This window comes from Beta vulgaris, chromosome 4 (genome assembly GCF_026745355.1).
Source record: "Beta vulgaris subsp. vulgaris cultivar EL10 chromosome 4, EL10.2, whole genome shotgun sequence".
Taxonomy (NCBI): domain Eukaryota; kingdom Viridiplantae; phylum Streptophyta; class Magnoliopsida; order Caryophyllales; family Amaranthaceae; genus Beta; species Beta vulgaris.
This window is the reverse complement of record NC_079205.1, coordinates 44765788-44783763: the sequence shown is the minus strand read 5'-3', so window position 1 is coordinate 44783763 and position 17976 is coordinate 44765788. Positions and strand designations below refer to the sequence as shown.

The window sequence follows — 17976 nt, the reverse complement described above, 5'->3', positions numbered from 1 at the left end:
ACATAGACATGATGAAATCATTGGACCTAATCCAACTTGTGTAAAGATGAGAAGTTGATGTAGGATCTTCAATAGAACCATCAACAAAGCCTAAATTGCTGTTAGATGACAAGGAAATCATCATACTCCTTTTCCAATCACCAAAACCTTCAACATTGAACTTGAGTGAAACAAGTTGTGAAGCAGAATTATCAGAAGGATGTAGATTAAAAGGACTTGTAGGATCTGAATTAGGTAAAAGTTTGGTTTCAAAATTTTGTCTAATATTGTTGTTTTCGGATGTAACATCATTTGAATCCACCATTTTTAAATGAGATCTAAGTTTGCAAGTTTGAGAGATTGCAGGTGAGGTTTTTGGTTTAGAAATTCAGGTTTGAGAGGTTTTAATTTACATAATTGAACATATTTCATATTTCTGAATAAGAATTAAACTTGAGTGAAAAAAATTTAGCTAAGCAATTAATCAAATTGTGTTAAGCTTGGTCCTGAGATTGGTTCTGCTTGCTGCTATTCTCTGTACAATTCTGAATCCTACAATGAGGATTACAATAATGCAGCTCCCCACATTATATCCTACAGCTTCTTAATTGAACTTCTAGAATATTGTACTGCCCTACTATTCTAAGATACTGCCCTTTTCTGTTATTTCTGTTATGGCAATGCCATGTCAGCAATCCGGGCAGTTTGGCTTAGACCAATCAGATACAAGCATAACATTGTATAAATAGCAGAACATTCATTTGATGATGTAATAATAAGAGTTGATTCTCTCTCTAGAAATGTGATGTAATAAAATAGATACAATATAGCTTCTTCTGTAAGCTTTCTTCCATAACTCTAATAGAGTTCTTATTACAAAACTGATTCATATGATAAAATTGACATGGTATCAGAGCTATAAATCGCTCAAACATTATCCGAATTTCTTTTTTTCTTCCATTTCTCATCAAAATTTTCAGTAATGGCGATAGAATCAACTGAAAATCCTCAGAATACACAAATTGATCCTTCTTCTGATCCTTCAACTGCATATTATGTTCATCCAAGTGATTCACAATTTCGAATTGCTAATGAAAAATTCAATGGTTCTGGTTTCAATGACTGGAAACGAGTTGTTATAATCAGCTTATCATCCAAGAATAAACTTGGATTTATAGATGGAAGCATTTCTAAACCTGAAACTAACACTAAACTTTTAAAGTGTTGGTCTAGAGTAAACAGTACCATAATTTCATGGTTCATTCAAGCTCTTGACACTCATATTGCCAGAAGTGTTCTGTACTTTGATTCAGCACAAGAGATCTAGAATAATCTTCAAGAGAGGTTTGGACAAACAACAGGAGCACAAATCTTTTCTCTGCAGCAGCAACTTGCTGATATTCAACAAGGAACATAATCTATTTCTCTATTCTACACAAAAATCAAAATGCTATGGGATGAATTGGATGCAGCCAATCCACTTCCTATCTGCAGTTGTGACAAGTGCACATGTCAGGTATTCAGGCGCACTCACAAAATGCAAGAAGAGAATCGTTTGATACAATTTCTAATGAAATTAAATCCAGAATTCAACAATGTTAGAGGTAACATTCTTTTGCAAGCTTCGCTTCCACCTCTTTCTATGGCTTATAGACTGTTAATGCAAGAAGAGAGGCATAAGGAAGTTTATCAAGCAAATCATGTGAATGAAGATGCATCAGCATTTATGGCTAACAAGAGAAGAATTCTGGAATATTCTGGTAATACTGGGAACAACAATTGATGGAATCATAACAGGTTCAGTTCTGGTAATAATCAGATCATCAGATCAGGAGGATCACAAGGCAATTACATGAGAAGATCAAACCTATTTTGTGATCACTGCAAGATCAAAGGTCATACAATAGAAAATTGCTGGAAGCTACATGGTTATCCACCAGAAATCAAGGAGAAATGGAAGAACAAAAGAGTAGCTGCCATGGTTCAAGGTGATGATAATCAACCTGATACTTCTAATGGAGCTAGTCAATCAACTCCTCAAATTACAGCAGAGCAGTACACTCAATTGATGAACCTTCTAGAGCAGAACAAAGCAGGAACTCAAGACAATCATGAGAACACTGCCTTTGTAGCAGGTATGCACTGTTTACTATCATTTGATCATGATTCTTGGATAATTGATAGTGGTGCTACCAATCACATGACACATGAACTAAATAACCTTGACAATTATGTGCATGTAGAGCATTTAAACAACTACATAACAATTCCTGATGGCACTAAGGTTCTTGTTAAGCACAAAGGGACTGTAAGATTGAATGGTGATATTGTGTTACATGATGTCTTTCATGTACCTGATTTTCAGTTTAATCTGATATCAGTGAATAAGTTGTGTAAAGATATGAAAGGAACTGTTTCATTCACTGATCAAGCTTGTTTTATTCAGGGCCTTTCACAGACAAAGCCTTTGAAGCTTGGTAGTCTGAGAAGAGGTTTATTCTACTTGGATTTGACTAATCTTGAGAAGAATGGGTTGCAAACATGCTGTGTTGCAGAGCCTGGAAGTACTGAAAACACTATTAGTCCTTCTATAAATAGCCCAAATAAGAAACTAGAGGATGTCAAACTTTGGCACCTAAGGCTTGGTCACATGTCATTTCACAATTTACACAAAGTAGTACCCAATTTGGATGTAAAAGCTTGTATGAATGACTGTTTTTGTCAAATTTGTCCTATGGCCAAACAAGCCACTCTCCCTTTTCCTATAAGTCATTCTAGAAGTCTTGATATTTTCCAATTATTACATCTTGATCTCTGGGGACCTTACAGCGCTTCCACTTATGAAGGATGTAATATGTTTCTCACAATAGTGGATGATTACAGCAGAATGTGTTGGGTGTTTTTCTTGAAAAATAAAAGTGATGTGTATGAAGTCTTTGTTGATTTTCTTGCCTATGTCCTTAATCAATTTCACATTGGAGTTAAAAGTGTTAGGACTGATAATGCATTAGAATTGTGTGAGGGCAAGATGAAGAGGTTTTATAAAGAAAAAGGCATTTCACATCAAAGTTCTTGTGCTTACACCCCACAACAAAATGGCATTGTAAAGCGCAAACATAGACACATCTTAGAGACAGCAAGAGCTTTATATTTTCAGTCCAAAGTACCCTTAAAACTTTGGGGAGAATTTGTTAAAACTGCAGTTCATGTAATTAACAGAATGCCTTTATAAACTAATAATTACCTGAGTCCTTTTGAGCTTCTTTTCAAACACAAACCAAATTTAGACTACCTTAGAGTTTATGGTTGTCTATGCTTTGCTACAACAGTTAAGGTTCATAGGACCAAATTTACCCCAAGAGCAGAACCTTGCATTTTCATAGGATATTCTAATAGCCAGAAGGGTTATACATTGATGAGTCTTGTTACTAACAAAATTTTTGTAAGCAGGAATGTACATTTTCATGAAAAACATTTTCCATTTCACTACCAATCATCACAACCTGATACATCTTCTTTCAAAATTTTTCTTCCAACTTCCACAAGTACTTCTGCTTTTCTAGATGACTTTCCCTTATCACCACAATATATATCTAGCCCCAATTCAGCTCCTTCACAATCATTTGACAACTCCACTTCTATTTCATCACCTTCTACTTCTTCACATTCTATCTCTTCCTCATTACAGAATCAAAGTCCATCTCCTTCTACTTCTGTTATGGACATTTCACAACATTTAGGTGATGTCATTGAGTCATCCCAGTCACTAGAAGACATTTCCAGTCATTTAGAGGTGGTTCTTCCTCCTCCTCTCAGACGTTCTACCAGAGTTTCTATTCCACCAAAGTGGACTAAAGACTATGCTTGTAATTATGCACACCATACAGCTATGAGTTCTAGTTCTACGGATCCTTGATGTGCTTTGGTCTCCTACATTGATTATCCTCAAGACCATAAATCTTTCATTACCACTGTATGTGACAGAAGAGAACCTACAACATTCACAGAAGCTTCTCAGTATGCTGAATGGGTTGAGGCTATGAACAAAGAGATTAAATCTCTTGATGAAAACAAGACCTGGGAATTGGTTACTTTACCTAAGGGCAAGAAAGCAATAGGATGTAAATGGGTTTATAAGATTAAACTCAAAGCAGATGGTTCAATTGAGAGGTTCAAAGCCAGATTGGTTGCCAAAGGTTTTAATCAAAAACATGGCATAGATTTTGATGAAACCTTCTCTACTGTAGTGAAGATGTCCACTGTCAGAGCTATTCTTGCCATTGCAGCAGCTAAAGGGTGGGACATTTATCAGTTAGATGTTAACAATGCATTCCTTCATGGAGACTTGAAGGAAGAAGTGTTTATGAAAGTACCTGAAGGCATTGCTAATCCTAACAACAAGGTGTGTCTACTAACTAAGTCCTTGTATGGACTCAAACAAGCCATCAGACAGTGGTTTGCCTAACTTCATCAAGAGCTTCTGCATCAAGGTTTTGTGCAATCAAGAAATGACTACAGCATTTTCATCAAAAGGCATCACACAAGCTTTACAGTAGCAGTTGTCTATGTTGATGACATTATAGTCACTAGTAATGATTTTCCTTCCATTGTTCATCTCAAGGAACATTTGAATCCCTTATTTGGTATTAAACATTTAGGGAAGATGAACTACTTCCTTGGAATAGAAGTTGGGTATCTACAGAATGGTATTTGTTTAAGTCAAACAAAATTTACCAAAGAGTTACTTAAAGCCTCTCAATTGACTCACTTTAAAAGTGTTGTCACTCCTTTACCTATGAATATGAAACTTGCAGCTGAAGATGGAGAATTATACCCAGATCCTGAATATTATAGAAGTATTGTTGGGAAGCTTAATTTCCTAACTAATACAAGGCCTGATCTTGCATACACAGTTCAGCATTTAAGCCAATTTATGCAAAAACCCAGGTTACCTCATATCCATGCTCTTTATCACACTCTTTGTTACCTTAAACACACTATTGGTCAAGGCATACTTCTTAATGGCTCCTCCCAATTGGTCTTGCAAGCTTACTCAGACTCAGATTGGGGTTCATGTATCAACACCAGAAGGTCTATTACTGGGTATGTCATGATGTTAGGTGCTTCTCCAATTAGCTGGAAATCTAAGAAACAAGCTACTGTTTCTAAGTCTTCTACTGAGGCTGAATATAGGGCCATCAGTTCTGCTGCTAGTGAAGTCACTTGACTCGTCAGACTCTTAGAAGAACTTCAATTGATAAATTAAAGCCTGTTAAGCTCCATTGTGATAATCAAAGCGCCATCTACATTGGAAGGAATCCTGTTTTCCACGAGCGCACAAAGCACATTGAAGTGGATCTCCACTTCACACGTCACAAAGTTATGGAAGGCTTGCTTCAGCTCACCTATCTCCCTACTAAGTCTCAATTGGCTGATGTGTTCACAAAGATTTTGCCTTCACATCATCATTCCTAGTTGAGGGGGGATGTTAAGCTTGGTCCTGAGATTGGTTCTGCTTGCTGCTCTTCTCTGTACAATTCTGAATCCTACAATGAGGATTACAATAATGCAGCTCCCCACATTATATCCTACAGCTTCCTAACTGAACTTCTAGAATATTGTACTGCCCTACTATTCTAAGATACTGCCCTTTTCTGTTATTTCTGTTATGGCGATGCCATGTCAGCAATCCGGGCAGTTTGGCTTAGACCAATCAGATACAAGCATAACATTGTATAAATAGCAAAACATTCATTTGATAATGTAATAATAAGAGTTGATTCTCTCTCTAGAAATGTGATGTAATAAAATAGATACAATATAGCTTCTTCTGTAAGCTATCTTCCATAACTCTAATGGAGTTCTTATTACAATACTGATTCATATGATAAAATTGACAAATTGTAAATTGCAAAAGACGATTTAGAATAAGAAGGAAATCAGGATGAATTTTCAGATAGAATTCAAAATCAAACAATCAAGAAGTTTCAAGATCAGATCAACACTTTCAGCAAATTGTTGACAATATAAACTCAATCAGCAACAAAATTGCAGAAATTACGAAGAACAAACTTCAGATTTCAGACTTTAAACAAAGAATTTCAAATCTCGGTTTTATTTATTAGATTTTCCGCTGCAATCGACTAAGATCTTTTAGGTAAGCTATGATACCATAACACTGAGCTGACGAAGGAATAGATTTAGTTCAGTTTAGTTTGCTTTGTACGCTGATTGGATGTTAAAAAAAAAAGCTACGATACCATGATGAAATCATCATTTTTAGATCATTTTATTCAGATGTGCAACAATATACAATATATTTTTTGATCCATATGAGCCACAAAGGCAGTACAATACAAAGAATGGGAGGGAGATTCGAACCTGTGACCTATCATTCACGGCACCTCAATCTTAACCACTAGGTCAAGACATCCTTGGTTAACAATACAGAATACGAACATGAGAGAAGAATTATGTCAATGTTAGAGAGACGAAAAATGATCAGTTGTATTGTGTGAGTATATCAATATATATACAACTAAACTATAACTAATGAAAGAATCTGAACCAATTCTCTGTCAAAAGAATATATAATAGGTTGGTTGGTGAGTATGAGAAGGTTTACTGGGACAAGTTTGTTTGGTGTAGACTGGTGATCCCCAAACACAGGTTCATTCTTTGGTTAGTTATGCAGAACAGACTACAAACTGGGGACAGACTCCAGAAAATGGGTGTAAGTCTAAGCACAAGTTGTTTGATATGTGATGCAAGGGATGAAACTCAGGATCATTTGTTTTTTAGCTGCTGTTACAGTGCTGAAGTTGTGCAGAAAATTGGGATTTGGCTTGGATGGAACATCACTAGAAGGACAGTTCAGGGTATGATTCAGAATTTGGCCAGATGCAGAAGCTTAAAGTTTACAAAACAGGTTTATGCTGTGAGTATTGCAGTTATGGTCTTTCACATATGGTGGGCTAGGAATGATTCTTTGTGGAATCAAAAAGTAACTGTTTGTCAGCAATTGCTTAACAGAATCAAGAGGTGTATTATTGATAGATGCTATGGTGTTTTACCTAAGTATGTGAGCAGAAGAGATAGAGAGTGGTTAAGAGAACTCACTCTTGATGTTTGTATCTAAGACCTGTGAGCCTTTTCTTATGAGGGGAGTCCAACCTAGTTGGTTTGCCCTCACTAGATTGAGCTTTAGGTTGTATGTTACTTGATGTTGGTTTTATAATTTCTACTCACTTTAGCAAAAAATATAACTAATGAAATAACAGAAATCTTGCTGATGTGGCAAAGTAGTTATAACAGATTAACTAGTTGCTAACAATCAAGCTGAGCTGATGTGCTGACAAGTAGGAGGGACTTAATCTGGGTGATTCAGTCCAGCAACAGTTGGACACAATTTTGAGAAACATTATGTATATTGGTGGGGTATCCATATACGCTACTGATAGAGATGAGAGAAAGAATTTATACTCCATTAGTGGAGATGAAGAAAATAGTGATGGGAGACCATAATCATAAGATCATAAGGCTCCTAATACCATTGACGATGTAAGCATATTATCTAAAAGATATACAAGAAAAATACGATATAGATAAAAGATGAGTCGATAACAAAGGACAAGCAACTAAATTAACGATACAAGAAGATTAATAAGAAATCACAATCTTCATATAATCTCTATTATATAAGTCAAGGGAGGAGCAATAGTGTCCCCATACGTGCCACTAACATAAAATATTACATTCCGAATTTTCAAAAATGCCTCTAGTAATTAATCAAAACTAATTCCATGCATAAACTTGCCAAAAAAAATAAATCAAATCTCTATTAAACTCAATCAACTTATATAATGTTCAATCACACAAACTTGCCAATAAAAAAAATTCAATCAATATAAAAGATTTATAATCAAGAACTTACCACACATACAATAACAAAAAAACAAACACGACATTTTCATTACAAAGACAACTGAAATAAATTTTTCCATAACACAAACTCAATTACAAACAAAAAAAATCAAATTAAAAAAAATTCAACTTTCTTGATATATTGGAGCTTCACGACATTTTCAAATACGACGGGTACACAACTAGTTATTGGATATAAAAGTATGTGTAATGTTCTGTGTTCAGCAAATCTTAAGAATATGTACTATGTTTGAGTAAATTTAAAATCAATTATTACAAGAAATCTTACAAATATGTGTTGTATTAGAACTTTTTTTGAAAAAAAAACTCAAATTGTAGTTTATTTAAACTTTCATTCAAATATAGTTGAAATTCAATTTGAAATTACATCAGAAATGGTCGGGGGAAAATAACAAATTTCGTCAAAAAATAACTTCAAATTTGTGCCCATTTATTAAAAAAATTGAGACAAAATACTTCAACACAAATTGTTTTTGTGCCCAGATATTTAAAAAAAATTGAGAAAAAAATACTTCAAACTCGACGAGAACTTTCTGCGAAACTCAATGCTCTCTTCGAAGTCCACAAAAGCGGAGATTGAGATTGAGAGGTTTAGCTAAGAATGCAGAGATGTCGAGTGTATGATTTAATTTGGAAAAAATTGAAGAAAATGAAGAAACGGAGAGAAAAGGTAAGGATTGCATTGTTTCAGTTAAATAGAGAGGGAAAAAGAATTGCTTGAAATTGAGAGAGATGAGTTTGGGAATCGGGAATTGGGGGAGTAAATAAGAATTGAAGAGAGAGAAAAAAGATTGCATTATTCCTGTCTCTTTTTGTCATGATTCATGGAGTTGTTTAAAACTTTGACAAAAAATATTAGTTAGAGATACAATTTCTTTGCTTATACTTAATTATTAATGTCTTTTTAAATACTATTATAAGTATTTCAATTATATATTCTGATTCACAAAGTGGAGGTGCACTTTCATTTTCTGGTTCGTTTTACTATTGAGAAATAGTAATTCCCAAAATATCGCCGCACGTATAGCGTGCATAAAAAACTAGTATACAATAGGCTAACAATAATGACTAACTTTTTTAAAAAAAGATTTGAAAGTAACCCAGCATTGCCAGATAGTTGGATTAGTTTTAGTATGTTTTGTTATGTCAGAATCAGCTGACACATAAAGAAAAACAAGAATCATCAACACACATGTTTACGTAGTTCACTAATATTATGTAATTAAATATATTAACAGGTAACGAAGAAACTGGTTTTTATCTTTAAGGAGAGAATACTAAACATAGAATATTGAGGCATAATTAGAAGATTTTTAGTACTCTTCTATTGTGACTTAAGTCAATGTAATTTTGATGATGATACACACTTTGTGCTATAACATGTATGTGTGTAACAGTGATCTAGGAAAGCCATCAAGCTTGGACATTCGTGAAAGATTAAAGAACTTGAAGATATGGAAGCTTAGGTATAGTTATATTCTTAGTCATATTTATGCAATGTAATTAACTTATTGGAACCTTGTAATTAATTAGAAATGTTAATAAATTAGGATGGTGATCTATTTTCTTAGAGTTAAGAATATAGGTAAGTATATTAATTTCATGTATCGATATAAAAAGGAAATTTTTGTTTCAAAATTGAGTTTATTAAAGAAAACGTTTTTTAAAAAAGAGTTTGTAAAAACCGATTTAAAAAAAGGATTTTGTAAAAACCGATTAAAAAAACATTTTGTAAAAACCGGTTTCAAAAAGGATTTCGTAAAAACCGATTTAAAGAAACATAGTTTATAAAAGAATTCAAAAACAAAAGGATTTTTAATAATTAAAGAGATAAAAAGAAAAAATAATTTGGTCATCAAAGTTTTAGATAAACATTTATTTGAGAAAACTTATCTTATAAGGACTAACGATAAAGATAAAGTTATAAGAAGATAAAGCTTGTTTTTTTTTTTTTTTTTGGTAAAAGGTAAGAGATTTTATTACCAAAAAAGCATTACAGCATCACCAAACTACAATCAATGCATCATCAGCACAACACAGCACAGAAACATCAAATTACAAAACCAGCACATGAAGCTACATTACATCTGCATTACACTAAGTTTCTCCTAGCAGCAACCCAATCTTTATCTGCATTCTTCCCATTATCTTTTGCAGTAGAGCGACTCTGCTAGAAACTTCCTTCTTCACAATTCTAACAATCTGATCAGGATGTATAACCATCTACTTCCAATGCGCAGTGTTTCTAGCATACCATATATAATACACAGTTGCAGCTAAAGTAGCATAACAAAACTTCTTCTTAACTGTGTTATTATACTTCCTTCCCCACTTTTTCCAACTCACATACAAGTTCTCCTGCTGATGAGAAGCCAACCCTAACCAATCCAAGACTTGAGTGCAAACTTTATTACTGTACTGACAGTAAAAAAAGAGATGAGAGCATGAGTCCTGACCATGAATACACAGTAAGCAATCCTGATCACTGCACACTCCAGCTTGAAATAATTTATCTTTAGTCTTCAGTTTACCTAGGGCAGCAAGCCACCCTATAAATGAATGTTTGGGAATGTTGTATGAGTTCCAGACCCAATAGTGCCATCTTACTCTAGGAATATCACCCATTAACCACTTGTAACCATCTTTAATGGTATACTCCCCAAATCCATCCAGCCACTTGTTGTTGTTATAAGCTAGCTTAAACTTCTCCTTTGCCTTACAGATGACTTTCCACCCCCAGCTAGCTGTTGCAGGAGCAGAATACTCCCACCAATCTTCTTGCTTAATGTACACACTGTGAATCCATTTTATCCACAAGAGATCTTCCTTCTGAGAAACTTGCCACACATATTTCCCCATGGCTGCTAAATTCCACTATATGCAATCTCTTATACCCAAACCTCCACTTTTCTTGGATTTACATAAATCTACCCAAGCAACAGGAGGATTTTTATGAAGTACTTCCTTCCCCTCCCACAAGAATGCTCTGCATATCTTAATAATTCTCATCATAACACCTTTAGGGATCAAGAAGATTTGAGCCCAATATATGTGTAAACTCAGCAGTACATAATTCACTAAGACAACCCTTGCAGCATAGGACAAGTTCCTCGAGCTCCAGCATAAAATTCTTTTCAGCATTCTGTCTGTCAGTAGATCACAATCAGCCTTTATGATTCTTTTAGAAGTCATGGGAATTCCTAGATATCTAAAAGGGAAGGATCCCTTCTGAAATCCAGTTACTTGTACAATTCTTTCCTGCACCTCATCAGTCACATTTCCAAAATAAACTGCAGTTTTTTCTTTACTTGCAGTCAAGCTAGAAGCATCTTGAAAGGCTTTCATAGCCCTAGACAATAACATTACAGAGCTGACTTGGCCTTTACAGAACATCATCAAATCGTCAGCAAAAACTAAGTGAGTGAGTTGGAGGGGGCTACATCTATTATGATAGTCAAAACCATCCTTCCTACTCATCCTTTTCAATAATCTGGACAAGTATTCCATTGCTATTACAAATAGTAATGGGGATATTGGATCTCCTTGACGTAAACCCTTCTTTCCTTTAAAAAAACCACACATTACCCCATTGAAACTCAATGAAAAGCAGGGAGATGTAATGCACACCATCACCCAATGAACAAATTGTTCTGGGAATTTCAAAGCCACCAATAGATCTTTTATAAAATCCCAATTCAGTGAGTCATAAGCTTTCCTAAGATCAACCTTAATGGTACATCTTGCTGGACCATTCTTCCTCTTATACTGTTTCATCAAGTCTTGACATAGGAATATGTTATGCATTATAACTCGACTTTCCACAAAAGCATTTTGCACAGGATTTATGATGTGTGGGAGAACTACTTTCAATCTCTGACACAGCATTTTAGAAATAATTTTGTAGAGCACATTGCAGCAAGCAATTGGTCTATACTTAGTGACATCATCAGCTTGTTCACACTTAGGGATGAGGCATAAATTTGTAGCATTCACCTGTTTGAGGAGTTTTCCTGTGGAGAAGAAGTCCAAAACTGCCTTAATGATGTCTGGACCAGTGATCTCCCATGTCTTCTTAAAAAAACCACTTGAGAATCCATCAGGGCCAGCTGCTTTGTTATCCTCAATATCAAACAAAGCTTTCTTCACATCCTCTCCTGAAAAAGGCATGCACAAACTACTCTTCTGTTCATGAGTGAGCAAGGGCCCTTCATTTACAATTGTTCTACTCACTCCTTTTTTCCTCCCTTCTTCAGTGCCTAACAAAACCTTGTAGTAACCAACAAAAGCCTCTTCTATTTTAAAGCTTGTTTTTCTTTAAAGGAAAAGTTTTATCCCTTAATCTTAGGAGTGAAAGATAATTATCACTTAGAGAAGGGTTTTCGTTCAGAAAATAGACTATATAAGGGATAGAAACTCAGTTTCATAACTCACATTTTCAGAGAAAAATATCGGAGATTTCGAGAGATGCAAACTGTTACCTAAGGCATAGAGTGTGCCACAGAGTTCAAGTCAGTTTAGGTTTCTAAACAACGATTGTAACGATCCTCTAATTTGCATGAACAAGAAGCACGCTTTTGAGGATTTGTTCTTTCTGTATTTTCATTATTATAGAGAGTGGCAACACTTAGAGTTAAGTGTTGGGGAGTACTACTAGGGTTAGTAGTGGGGGAATCTTATTGTATCAAGAGTTTGATATTTTAGGATTCAAATAATAAAAGAGTTTGTTTTGTATGGACGTAGATCTCAGAGGTGAGATTGAACCACCTTATTTCTAGTGTTTGATATTTTAATTTATTGTTTTCATATTAGGTTATGATTTAGTTTTCGCAAAAACACAAATTGAAGAATTACGAGCAAATAAGACTATGTTAGGCACAGTGCTATAATAGAGTTTTTGCGAAAAGCGATTAGATTTAGTCACTCAATTCAATCTCCCCTCCCCCCTTCCTGAGTGTCCCCTTGTACTCCAACAAGTGGTATCAGAGTAGGCTATTCTCCAAAAGCCTCATCCATAGAGAATAGAAGACATGAACATGCAAGATGACTCTCGAGATAGACACACAAATTGTCCGAATTTTCACTAGTAGAAAAAGGACGATTTGCGTCCCTTGATTTGCGTCGCACAGACACGAAAACGACGCACAGTTAGGATTTGCGTCGCATGTAGGGAGCTGTGCGACGCAAATCATAAAGAATATGCGTCGCACCATCCTCACATGCGATGCAAATTAACAATGTGCGTCGTTTCCGTGTCTGTGCGACGCATATTCCTTGCACGAGTTGGAGAGATTGATTCCCAATGTGCGTCGCATAATATAAAAATGCGTTGCAAAAGGCTAATGTGCGTCGGACCCATTGGCCCATCCGACGCACATCAGCCCACCAACTCATTTATAGAACGCGTCTAATATCCCACCAGTTCACCCTCTTAACCTAAAATTCCCCCATTCTCAAAATAAAACCGCCGCTCTTCTTCCTTCCTCAAAAGCCTCATCTTCTTTCTCTCTCCTCCACCCTACAAAACAAGTTTTCATTTCTCAAAAATTCGAACGAACGAAGCTAACGAACGAAGAAGATGTTGCCTTAGTCATCTTGATCGTCTTCTTCATCTTCAGTTGACGAACGACGAAGATGTTGCTCCTGATTGGACTATGAACATCGAAATTTTTGATTTTTGCAAATCTAGTCACTGGTAACTTTTTTTCTCAATTTCTTCTTGTTTCTATTGATTTTTTTCTTAATTTTTTCGCTTGACTTTTGATTTTTGGAAGCATTTTGAATTTTCAGATCTAGGATTTTAATTCTGTAATTTTCTCTTTTATGATTTTAGAATTACGAGTTATGGAGGTTTAATATTGAATGTTCGGTTTTTTTGTTTTCATTTTTTAGATCTGATTTTTTTTTCTTTATTTTTGTCATTCTCAGATCTAGGATTTTCGAAGCGCAAATTTTCCGGTGAAGCCATGAAACGTCGACGGAATCCCTCATTTCAAGATCTGAGTAGTATTTTTAATTCTGTAATTTTCTCTTTTATGATTTTTATGTAATTTTCTCATTTTAATTTTATGTAATTTTCTCTTTTTAGTTTCTGTAATTTATGTATTTTTTTTTGTAATTAGTGTTTGTGAAAAACGCCCCTTCTACCTCAGTTAAACACTACTTCTACTTTTTTTTTAAACTACTGGTTAATTTGTTTGAGTTGAAATTCCAATATGCTATCATCATCAATTATGAAGGTAATAATACATAGGACTGTTTCCAGTCATGAAAATGAATTGCGATGGTATATAGCTACATTTAGTAAAGCAACTTTAACAAGTATAGGAATGTGCGTCGCACATTGTGTTGGTGCGACGCACAGTAAATTTTTTTTTAATATTAAAATAGGAATTTACGTCGCACCGTATACGAGTGCGACGCAAATAGCTCTACCATCTGCGTCGTTTTCGCATACGACGCAGATCATTTATGAGTCATTTGCGTCGAGGGCTTTGGCGTCGCACCAAAGTCCGACGCAAATAGGCGCCTCACATCCGACGCAAATTGCCTTTTCTGTACTAGTGTTTTACCGAAAAGATTAGGGATGGTGGAAGGCTAGGATGAGGATATTTATCCAAGGATCGAACTATGAATGCTGGAAATCATAAGAAAAGGACCAATCCTTATCCAAGCCAAAAATGCTGAAGGAAATATGGTTGACAAGGATGAAGACGGCTAAAATTCAATTGACTATGCAAAAGCCGAAAAAAACTTCAAATCTATGAGTATTCTCCAATATGAAATTGGACATGATGAATACTCAATGATCTCGGCTTGTACTACAACAAAAGAAATATTGCCCACGAAGGTACGAATGAGGTAAAACAATCTCGAATAGATTTACTTGTGCAACAATATGAATTGTTTACTATGAATAAGGAAGAATCTATTAAAGAGATGTTCACCCGATTTACATTAGTCACTAATGAATTACGTTCTCTACGCAAAACATATACTTTTGAAGATTTAATGAGAAAGGTGTTAAGAAGTTTAACAAATCGAAGGCTCCCAAAAATAACCGCTATTCAAGAAGCTAAAGATTTGACTAAACTTTCACTAGAACAACTTATTGGATCATTAATAACTCATGAACTTGTTTTAGATTCTAAAACTAATGAACCAAAAAATAAAGGTCTAGCCTTGAGAAATGAATTGTAAATTGAAAATAAATAGTGATAGTGGTGATGATATTGATTTTCTTACAAGGAGATTTAAAAAAATTTCTCAAAAAGAACAAAAACAACAATCCTAGAAAAGATGAAAATTTCAAAGGTAAGAGCACTACCTTTAACTTTGAGAAAAGTGCTATTAATTTTGGTTATTTCAAGTGTGTTGAGTACAATCACATGATAAAGGAATTCCCTTTATGGGATGATGAGAAGCCTAAAGAAAAAAGGGAGCATACAAAGAAGGAGTTCAAAAAGGCAATGATTGCTGCCGTTTGGAGAGATTCGGATTCTGAAGAAGAACAGTCAGAGGGACATTGGTAGGAAGCAAAATTATGTCTGAATGCTATACAGACACCACAAAGAAGGGCACAATGCCAGGATGACTCTCGATTGTGTCTAATAGCGAAAAGTTCGAACTCCTAAGATGAAACTGATGACAGTGAGGTAAGTCTTCTTTCTCTAAAACCTTCAATACATCTTCTATCAAAAAATGAACTTGTTACTTTGCTTGAAAATGTCATTGGTGATTGTCAAGAAATGAATGATGATTTTTTAATCATGAAAAAAGAAGTGAAGTATTTAACTAAGCAAAAAATTGGGTTCGAACTTGAATATAAAGATTTGTTAAAGGACCATAAAATAGTGATGAAAAAGAATGATGAACTTGAAAAAACTGTTAAAGAGAAAGATGCTGAGTTAAACGCACTAAGATATGAAAAGTCTTTTGCTAAATAAAATGTTAACATAGTGCCATACACTATACTAGAAGCTGAAAATCCGAGTCTTGTAAAACAAATTGAATCGCTAAATCATGAATAAATCGAGTTTAAAGAATCAAGACAAAGTTCCAGAATTGTTCCACTCATGCTACCTCATGATGCTAAGTTAATTGACGAACTTGATAAAGTGAAAAGAGAATTAGAAATTTCGAGAAAAAGAAGTGATCTAAATACTTTTGTAGAATTCTTGGAATCGCAATTGACTATTGCTAGAAAAATGTATGAAAAGTGGTCATATGGTCTAAAAGTTCTCCATTGTTTGTCTAGTACAACCAACAATCGAAACAAAACCGGTTTAACATATATACAGGTCAATAACACAGTGTACGACATAGTGCCAAAAATTTCGAAGGAGACTTTCGTAAAAGAAAATATGTTGATCTACCTGAATACTTGATTTGCAACTTTTTTGGAAAAAATGGGCACCTCATGGATAACTGTAATATCAAGAAAAGGCGTGTTGCGAAGAATGTAAAGAACATAAATCAAATATGGGTTAGAAATGACCTGTTAGAAGCTCAACGAAAGACAAAGGGACCCAAGTAGATCTGGGTTAACAAGTGATCTTTTTGCAGGCAAACGTGAGAGGACGCGGCCTATGGTATTTGGACAACGACTGCTCAAGACATATGACTAGTGATAAATCTCAATTCCTCTCACTAGTAGCCTACCATGGAAGGTGTCTTACATTAGACGATAACAAAAAGGCATAAATAACTGGATGTATTTGAAACGTCGGCAAATCCCTAACACATTCCATAGAGAATGTGATGCTGGTATGTGTTTTGAAAAATAATTTTTCAAGCGTATCTCAATTGTGTGATGAAGGTAATTATGTTGAATTTCATGCATGAATGTTTTACAAGATAATTCGTGGGTTTGGGATTAATTTCTGTAAATTAGTTGAGTACTATGCATGTTGTCTTCCTTTAAATATGTTAATTAGAGTGTTGATAGGTGTCTTTATGAAGCTTTGTGAGTAAAGGTCTACTTGATATAAATAAAGACTCGTAATGGTCTAATGAAGTTGTCCTAATGTCATGATCCTAAGTTGCCGAACTAATGAGCTATATGATCCTAAGTTGCCAAATTTTTGAGCTATGAAATGCAAATTCTTTCTCCTATAGCAAGCTTGACCTTTAGCCCAATATTCTGATTTTCTATTTATGAGTTTGACATTTGTGCCTCATTATTTCTTTCTTTCATATGTCCCACCTTATCTTCATTTCCCTATTATTATCATTCTTTTCTTCACACGTTGATCCAAAGTTTCAACAAGTCAGTTAAGGGGGAACATGAAAAGGTTGGAAGACACACTAATGCCTGAAAGAATGAAAGCACTGCTTCACACTATATAAGGCACAATTTCAAGAGATGTATCTAAAAGAAAATGAGGTTCGAATTAACTTATTTCGCCTTTGATCTCTTATTGATTGACTCTAGTAATATTGCATGGTCTGTCTCTCTTTTCTAAAAATAAAAAAAAGGAGAAATAAAGAAAGAAAAGAAAAGGACAAGAAAAGAAGAAGAAAAGAAGAGTAAGACACTTGTGTTAGGTAAATCTTAGAGTTCAATTCCCAGATGGAAAAAACACTGTCAAAGTTTTGAAGATCATCATTTCGGATTCCAGTGTATCCGAAGATTAGTTATATTTGAAAGAGAATAGATTGTTTAGTGGCACAGTAACATACAGTGCCACAGTGAAGAAAAGTCTTATGATGTTTATTTGCGAAAGTTGAAAATCTGGAAAAAAAAAAGGGCTTAAGCACTTGTTGAGCCATAATTTCCATTTCAAATCTTCAAGCTTGCATTACCTATCTTTATCTTACATTCTTAGCTATCAACCATGATCTTTCATGATTATTTCTTGCTACATAAATTCGAATTGTGAGTTGGATTATTTTTTTGCTTAACGACTTCGGATTATGAGTTCGATTATCACATAGCACCAGCATCCATAGTATTTATTGCTTGAGCTACTTGCATTATTTTGCTGACCTTATCTCACTTTGACTCGCTAAAATATATTCATGCTCTCCTTTTTGATAATGTCAAAAGGAGAAAGT

The 17976-nt window shown here is 34.7% G+C and overlaps 1 protein-coding gene and 1 long non-coding RNA gene across 2 annotated transcripts; one reads left to right on the top strand and one right to left on the bottom strand.

Annotated features, from left to right (window-relative positions):
- Window positions 1-10146: 10146 nt before the first annotated feature.
- Window positions 10147-10782, bottom strand: LOC125496705 (uncharacterized). Its single transcript, XM_048642236.1, has one exon. The coding sequence runs from the start codon at window positions 10780-10782 to the stop codon at window positions 10147-10149; it is 636 nt and encodes a 211-aa protein (XP_048498193.1).
- A 2392-nt stretch (window positions 10783-13174) lies between these two features.
- Window positions 13175-14096, top strand: LOC125496407 (uncharacterized). The gene is made up of 2 exons (XR_007273066.2): window positions 13175-13615; window positions 13849-14096. It is a non-coding gene; the product is annotated as an uncharacterized LOC125496407 (long non-coding RNA).
- Window positions 14097-17976: the final 3880 nt, after the last annotated feature.

Bases quoted from the DNA above. Each gene is read 5' to 3' on its own strand.
- LOC125496705 (XM_048642236.1), bottom strand. From the start codon at position 10,782: ATGGGGAAATATGTGTGGCAAGTTTCTCAGAAGGAAGATCTCTTGTGG.